General features: G+C 47.1%; 1 protein-coding gene across 1 annotated transcript; it reads right to left on the bottom strand.

The window, feature by feature from the left end:
- Positions 1-314: 314 nt before the first annotated feature.
- Positions 315-7,590, bottom strand: LOC136551739 (probable transcription factor RL9). The gene is made up of 6 exons (XM_066543280.1): positions 6,549-7,590; positions 6,356-6,432; positions 5,612-5,657; positions 5,257-5,470; positions 1,250-1,322; positions 315-1,107 (listed from the first exon to the last, which is right to left on the bottom strand). The coding sequence occupies exons 1-6, from the start codon at positions 7,504-7,506 to the stop codon at positions 994-996; spliced, it is 1,482 nt and encodes a 493-aa protein (XP_066399377.1). The 5' UTR covers positions 7,507-7,590; the 3' UTR covers positions 315-993.
- Between the last annotated feature and the right edge of the window lie 728 nt (positions 7,591-8,318).

An 8,318-nucleotide genomic window follows, 5' to 3' on the forward strand; every position in this document is an offset into this window, starting at 1 on the left:
TTCTTGATTCATGCCAAAGAGAGCACAAACATCCCATCCCAGCGCCTCAATAATAGCCTAGGTATGTACTCCTCAATCTTTTGTTGAAAGAAAAGGAAATCCGTGCTTTATTACCTTGCTTTGGTCATGTACGATTAAAGCGCCTGCATATCATTCAGCTAAGTGTGAAAGGTGTGTTATGGGCGGCCTTCTTCGTTCTCAGCTAAAATATTCATGTGCTGGAAAAGTGCAGGCAGGCAGTGGCAAGCAAGCTAGTAGTAACTGACACGGGCAACAAGCACCTGCATGGACTAAAGAAACAACCAAAGCAGAGATCACACAAAACACACACACATGCACAAAAAGGATGAAATCTTCATCTCAGTTAGATTGCTTCATGAGAACTCATTCCCTTTTCTTTCTTTTCTTCCTTCCAACTTTCCATGTGCTAATGATACGCTAGCTAGCTCACGACGACATCGACCACACCAAACATGGACGAACGCACACGACTCACTCACACACACCACACACTACGGCTAGCTTTACGCCTCTCTCGCCATCATCATTCTCATCAGCTACTACAGTCCCAGCTGCACCGCCAGCGGCAGCGCTGTAATATAATCTCGCCCGCTCGACATGGCAGAAGGAAACAAAAAGAGAGAACCAAGAAAGAAAAGGAAATCAGGAACATGACCAATCTAACAAACCACCCAAAGACGACGACTCAACTCTCTCTGAGAGAGAGACCCAGTAAGTCTTTAGTTTCTTCCCGGTGCTCCGTTGGCACGTACTCCCATCTCCACCCCAGTGGAGACGAGACGCGGTTGCTGATGTACTTGTTGGTTGATTGTTCATCTTCGCAGGCGAAAACCTGTCATTGTTGCCTACGAGTTGGAGATCAGGCTTCAGGCATACCTGATATCAGTATTGCTGCTACTATAACCCTCAATGAAGAAATTAGCCTTCTAGCTAGAGGTTCTGTGAGCTGCTTCACGATGGCTAGCTAGCTAGCTAGTCATGATCCGTCCCCTGCCAGTCCGGTCTCCCAAGCGTGAACTCCAGGCTCGGGCTGCTCAGCTCGTGGTTTGACACCTGCGAGCTGCTCGATCGGCAAGGCTCCGCGTTCTGAACATGTATCATTTGCACAAGAATATATGTATAAGCGCAATGTGTATGCACACACACATGCATGCCACTCAGGGGCGCATACTGCATATATACGTACGTAGAAACTGCACTTAGACAGGAACCATTCACAGATATATACCTCAATTGGAGAAGACAACCCTGCCAAACGATGAGCGTCCATGTTGCATGAATTCGACGACAGCCATGGGTCCCTGAACAAGAGAATTTTGTCGGTTTAGCAAAGCCGTTACAATCTTTCTAAAGATACTACTATATATGTCTAACTTGATAGTAGCAGAATATATAGTAAACTGGGCACTGCAGTGCTAGTATAATCAGGCAGTTCTCTTCTTTGAGTTAACATCAGTTGGGCAGTATATGCTACTATTGCTATATATAGGTAGGAACATGGCATACATGCACAAAATCTCCCCCAGTTAGCTTTATCTAAAGTGAGTAACAACAGTTGCTCGCGATGATCAGTTTGTTACATATGACTCCTTTCTAGGCAACACAGTCTTAAAAGATGTTCCGGTTCGGTACAGTTGTGCTGTGAATGGCATGCATAGAGAGCTGATCAGCAAGCTCCTACCTTGAGAATTCGAGGAAAACAAAGATTGAAGCAAAGAATCTCATGCTTCATGACAAACAAAATAATGTGCATTTGCTGAAATGGAGGGGGAAGCTATAGCAGCATCCAACATATTTGCTGATGCCATTCTAGATTTTCCAAAATGCTTTGCGTCAAAAAAAATTCCTAAATACTAAATCTAGTAATATCATGTAGAGATGTAAGTACATATTAATTGTAGATTTCAATGCTGATAGAGAGAAAACATGTTTGTAGATGCCCCACATGTTGGAGGCCATGAAACAGCTGGCTGTCCATTTCTTCTTCTTTTTTCATTTAATTTGTGATTTCTGTCGTATCAGAAAAAAAAGTGCCCTTCCTTGACCACTACTCTATCAAGATAATACCTACTTACTACCAAATCATTATAAAGTGCTTTTGTCTTGATTGCAAACGTATATACAGTTAAACATTAAGGAGCCACACCGGACTTTAAATGCCAATATGATACTCCCTCCATACTAAAAAATAAAGTCGTTTTGGACAGCGACACGATCTGCAAAGCATAACTTTGACTACTTATTTTTATAAATATATTTATCAAAAAGTGATATATGTAAATTTTTGTGAAAGTATTTTTCAAGACAAATCTATATGGTTTTCACATTTCCAAACTCAACAACTTAATTAAAAGTTATTCATGATTTATATTCCCAATGTTTGACCCAAGCCTTGTCTAGAACGACTTCATTTTTGAGTATGGAGGGAGTACTATATATCAATCATAGACATCTTACTCTATGTGCTAAGAGTTATGTATGAATCTTTTTCTGACTTTAAGGATATGTTATTCTAATTTTTTTTAAGATGGAGATAAATCAATACTTTTGATAAGTTATGTAATCTAGTCCTACACTCCTACTGTCCTAGAGTTCATGGAAAGAACATTGCTTCCAAATTCCATTGACTTCGGAAATTTTTTACTTGCATGAGTCGACATCCCAAACTGAAATTAAGTTATATGTGATTATGTTCTTTGTTCTTGTCAATAGTAAGTAAAGCATATAATACACCAAAGAAAGCACTGAATCAGTAAATCAATAAAACTGACATTAAAAAATTAATAAACTGTGGGTTGGTTTCTCTCCTTTACAAAATTAGTTGTGTTATATTGTGGATCCATGTTCTGTTGTTCGGTACAATATTTTGATCATCATCAGCACAATTGCTGGTCAATAAGATTATAGTAGAATGTTCTCTGGCTTCACAACTTCGGTCCTGTTCGGTAGGATTTATTGTTGCTACGGCTGATTTATAGAACTAATTTATTATAAGAGAAAAACAATGTTCTATAGCTAAAAAGTAGGGCTGATAAGCTGGCCGATTCATTCACTTTGGTCTGTACGACAGTCCTATTTCCGCGTTAACTTGATAAGCACCATGAATAAAAAATTGAGAATCGTACTACCCCCTGGCAATTAATTTTTGCCTAGAACAGTTTCGAGAGAATGTACAAGCACCGATTGTCAAAGGCTCAAATCAAAAAAAAAAAGTGCAGATCATTCTGAAGGGAAAAAACATTGTCTTTCCTTTCAAAAAAGGCAGAGAAGGTGCCATTTGCTAACATAATCGTATTGTCACCAGATAGTACCTAACATAGTGGAGCCTTGCAATTAGAAATGTGAGGTACGGATTCATTCTTTGACTTAAACGGCTATGAAAAAGAAGACTTTCAAAAATCTGAATGGACTATTACTTTCACACAAGGAAATGGATTATTCTAAACAACCATCGTGCCCATAAAGACATGAGCCATAGGGGGAGAAGGGGAGGGAGAGAGCTGTGCCATCAGAGAGGAAACTGAGGGAAACAACCAATAAATCAAAGAATATAATGCAAGTATGACAAAAAAATGGGATGACAAGAAAGATGGAGCGGAGAAAGAGAAAAGCGAGTATAGCCAAAAGACAGGCTCACCTGTACTCCTAGGGCAGTGTTGGGCTGGCATGAAATCTACTGTTCATGTTAAAAAACACTGTTTATACGGGAATGTTGTGAGAGAAAAATACCGGCCCGGCTGAAAAAAGAAGCCGAACAAGCCGGTTTATAGCTCAACCGAACACTTTTCTAGTCTCCTACTACTTGCTTCCAAGTTGCTCAGAAATCATGTTTTCTACTCAATCCCAGTTTTGGTAAAAATGCCGAATCACAGATGTTTAAAAAAAAAAAAACTAAACTTCCGAGGCAAATCTAGCAGCAATAGCCCCAGTGTGTCATTCTTTTAACCTCAGATTTATATCATATACTCCGTATAATGGAGTATATATACTGGTACTACTGCTGCATCTGGCTTCAGAACCTAATCGAGAAAGTGTGTGTGGTGCTGTGCAAATAATTGCAAAAGGAAAAAAGAAAGTCACTGAAGAGATTGACGATGGGAGAGAACCAAAGAGTCCTTGGTTACATATTCCTAGGCAATAGGGCATGTCAGGTCAATACTCCCATCCCCCTGGAATCAGAGCCATGCATTGATAAGAAAAGATAATGGAGCCCCACGACCTACTCCGTCCCCTACGTACTCTGTAGTTTCTAGGATTGAGAGAGAGAAAATGAGAGAGAGAGAGACGACAAGGCCAGAGCCCAAGAACCTACACACACAATGACACAGCACACAATGTTGTGTTGTGGTGTGGTGGGGATGGGAGAAGCAGAGCTGTATTTTCTATAATTCCGCATAAACCAACAAAACACAGAGCAGAAGCTCAAGTCAATGGAGGTCATGCTGGGGTATGTGGCTTTTTGGTCTTTTCTGCGATGACACAGCATTGCTTGCATTTGCCACCTAGAGATGAGATAGGCAGCCCTACGTGCACCTCTTTCTCCACTCTCCAGGTGTGCATGTCAGCAGCATGTGTGTGGTACTAGTGTGCGCCCCCAAAACATTCTTTTAACCTTTTCATTTTTACATCCAACCGAACACTCGTATAGGAGTACATATACTCCATCCGTACTTAAAAATAAAGTCGTTTTTAGACAAAACTTGGGTCAAACACTAGGAATATAAATCATGAATAACTTTTATGTTGTTGAGTTTAAAAATGTGAAAGCCATATAAATAGATTTGTCTAGAAAAATACTTTCATAAAAATATACGTATATCATTTTTTGATAAATATTTTTATAAAAACAAAGAGTCAAAGTAATACTTTGGAGACCGTAACTTTATTTTTGAGTATGGAGGGAGTATGTAGGTAACCGGACCAGAAAGCATGATTTTATATACATGCTCATCACTTTATATAGACATCCCAATATAATGCATGCTACTAAGCACCAAAGTTTGGTGGTGTCTTTGGGATTAATGTACTACTAGCAATTAGACAAAAAAAAAGATGAAGCTGTTATCCCATGAGATGCCATTATTATTATCTGCATTAATAAGCAAACGTGCAGATATGCACTAGTTGGGGAACAAACAAAGGAGGCGCTTATCATCAGATATCAGATGTGCGCAAAACATGATGATGCTGTCATATAGTACGGGTAGTGGCGCTTGTGCGCAGGAGTGAGAGTACCTGGACGAGTTGCTCCACCTGGTGCTGGTGTTGCCCGCCGAAGACTGGTCCATGTCGCCGCCGCCGCCGCCGCCCACTGAGCTCGCCGCCCCCTCGGAGGTGGACCGGTGGTGCTCCCCGAACGGCCTCACGCACATGTTGTTCTCGCCGCCGGAGGCTGCCTGGCCGGCGCCGGGGAAGTCCTCGTCGCCGGAGCCGCCGCCGTCGTTCCCACCTGAACGCACAATGCCAGGCACCGTACCAGCCATTAGCACTTCGCAGTGTGATTGATTGACTGACTGACTAATGAGGTGGTAAATCAGGAGCGAGCGAGCGAGGACGACGCATGGCATTGTGGCCGGATTAGCAGTGGTACCTGATGACGCCGCAGGCTTGTCAGTGCTCTTCACGGTCCGATACATCTGAAAGGGGAAGCGAGGAAAGCACACCAAAAAAAGCAAAGCGATGAGCTCACAGGCCAAGGCAATGCAAAAACCACTGGTGGTGGGCGCGGGGAGGAGGAGAGGAGGTAGGAGACAAGCAAATGGATGAGCAGGCGGATCGGCGCGCAAGAGAACACCAGCAAATGGACACATGGAAATACTATGATGCCCCCATGCCATGCCCTCTCTCATCTCACTCCTCTCTCTTCTCTCTCCTCTGGGTCCTCCTCTGGGAGCTAGCTAGGCCATGGTTCTTTGAAGCTGAGTGCTTTGGGCCGTGCGCGCGCACACCTACACACATATGCTGACTAGGCGCGGATGCACATACATTGCATTATTGTGTAATGATGACTACTTTTGCTCTCTCTCTCTCTCTCATTCACACACATCCCCACACCATGCATCTCTCTCCTCTCCTCTCTCTCTCCTCCGCCAAGAATGGCAGTTTCTTGGCTACGACGACGAGGCCCGCCCGTCGGTCCGTTTCACCGTCATTCACTAACTCTCGAGTTACTGCATTGGCGTTCTTGTCTGACCCAAACAAAACAAGACAAAGAAAGAATGGCAGGAGGGAGACGAAGCAAGCACAAACAAAGCGCTCTGGCGATGGAGGTGATTTCGTTCGGAGTTCAGAGGTTGGAGATAGGTTGGCAATGGCGGCGGCAGCTAGCGCGTACCTGGAGATGGCTCTTGACGTGCGCTAGGGTCAGATCCTTCACGTCCATGAGCTCCAGCACCGACTTGGGCGTAGCCCCTGCAGGAGGGAGAGGAGAGGAGATCGATATATGGTAGGTTGTGTGATTTTGATCAGAGAGATCGTAGGAAGGACGAGGAGGTGTAATTCTGTTGCTCGGAGTCGGGGGCACGCACTCTCGTGGCCTCCGAGGAGCTGGACGGCGTGGACGAAGCGGGCGTGGAGCGTGCTCGTCCACCGCATGCGCGGCGCGCGCATGCTGCGCTTGGCGGGGAGCTTGGGCATAAACCGGGAGCCCAGCCCGAACGGCTGCGCGCTGTGGAGGTGGTGGTGGTTGTGGTGGTGCCCGCCGACGATGCCGCCCAGGCCGCCGACGACGCCGCTAGCGCCGTAGCCGCGGAGGGTGTCCGTGAGCATGCCGTTGAGCCTGCCCGATGCCGACAGCATCCGGTGGTGGTGGTGCGCGGCCGGGGACGACAGGAACGCCGACGCGGGGTCCAGCGTGGACGGCGGCGTGTCCGGTACGAGCGGCGACGGCCACGTGCTCGGGTGGTACGAGCCGTAGAACCCGAACTTCTGGTGCTGGTGGTGGTGGAGGGGGCCGCCGTCTGCCCCGGAGGCCGGCGGCAGGAACGGGAATCCCCCCGGGCCGTTGTAGATAGGTATTCCTCGGATTGGCGGCGCCGCCGACGCGCCCTCTCCTCCGCCTGCTACTGCTAGCCCGCCAACGCCGTCGAGCGGCTGCAGCATCGGCATGGCGGGCATCAGCGCGGTGCCCCCCGCCGACGTGGTGGCCGCGGAGGACACGGCCGCCGCCGACGGCCGGTGTCGCCACGGCAGCGCGTCCTCGTGCTGCTCCTGCTCGGCCGGCGGCGACAGGGACAGCTCCGTGGACGCTGTGGACCCGTTCAGCCTCCGCCATGGGTCTCCTCCCCCGGCGCCTCCTCCTCCTCCCGCTCCCCCCACGGCGGCGCGCCCCCCGGACGGCCCGGGCCCCGCAGCGCTGCTGGGCAGGCTGATGTGCAGCGACAGGTCCGGCGACGCCGCCTCCATCGCCCGCCGTCTACCTTCGGCTGACGCCCCTCCCTCCTGATCGCACGCTTGCGGTTCCCACCCCGTCCCTCCTCTCTTCATCGATATCCGGCTAGCGTGGATAGCTCATGCCATCGATGATGATATATACAAGAGGAGGAGGAGGTGGAAGAGAAGGTTCTTGGTGTTGTGTGTGTGTGTGGGGTGGGGGGGGGGGGGGGGGGGGGGGGGGGGGGGGGGGGTGCCCTCTTCTCTTCTCTTGTTTGTGCTTCTGCTTTGGCCTTGGTGGGTGTCTGTGTCTCTAGTACTGGAGTTATTCCACTCCTCCTCCTTTCTCTCTCCTCTCTCTTTCTTCTCAAGAAGATGACTATGAGAGGCAACCAGGGATGAACTGGTCTCTTGTGCTGTCCTTTCTTAATGCTACCAGCATAAAAAGTTAAAGAGAGAGAGAGAGAGAAAATAAAGGAGGGGGTAGCTAGGAAGCAAAGAAGAGGGAAGAGAGAGAGAGAGAGAATATATGAGATTATCTTGTTGTTAAGGAGGGGCAGGCATCACCGATGTATGAGAAAATGACACTTAGGAGGGCATTGGAGTCAAAGGAACCATGCTTTTGAGTCCATACCTGCATCCTCCTCAGTGCTCACACACAATAAAGACTGGACTAATAACTATATGCAGGTGTATGTATACCATACAATACAAAAAAATTTGTACCTTCCACCTTCTCGAATTAAAAATTTGTGTTCATGTGCATGCAGGTATGTACTAGTACTCCATATTGTAGGAGAAGACTACTACTGCATCTGATTTTTCTTGTTTTGTTTTGCATGAGACGACTGATGATGATCTGATTATTTTTGGGGGACGAAAAGGCTGTCTGAGCTCGTGCGCCTGGGCTGCTGGGATGCTTTTCC

This window comes from Miscanthus floridulus, chromosome 4, assembly GCF_019320115.1.
Source record: "Miscanthus floridulus cultivar M001 chromosome 4, ASM1932011v1, whole genome shotgun sequence".
Lineage (NCBI taxonomy): Eukaryota > Viridiplantae > Streptophyta > Magnoliopsida > Poales > Poaceae > Miscanthus > Miscanthus floridulus.

Bases quoted from the DNA above. Each gene is read 5' to 3' on its own strand.
- LOC136551739 (XM_066543280.1), bottom strand. From the start codon at position 7,506: ATGAAGAGAGGAGGGACGGGGTGGGAACCGCAAGCGTGCGATCAGGAG. The intron at 1,323-5,256 runs GTACTCTCACTC...TCTCTTGTTCAG, and splicing joins AGGTGGAGCAACTCGTCCAG to GGACCCATGGCTGTCGTCGA. The intron at 1,108-1,249 runs GTATATATCTGT...ATACATGTTCAG, and splicing joins GGTTGTCTTCTCCAATTGAG to AACGCGGAGCCTTGCCGATC.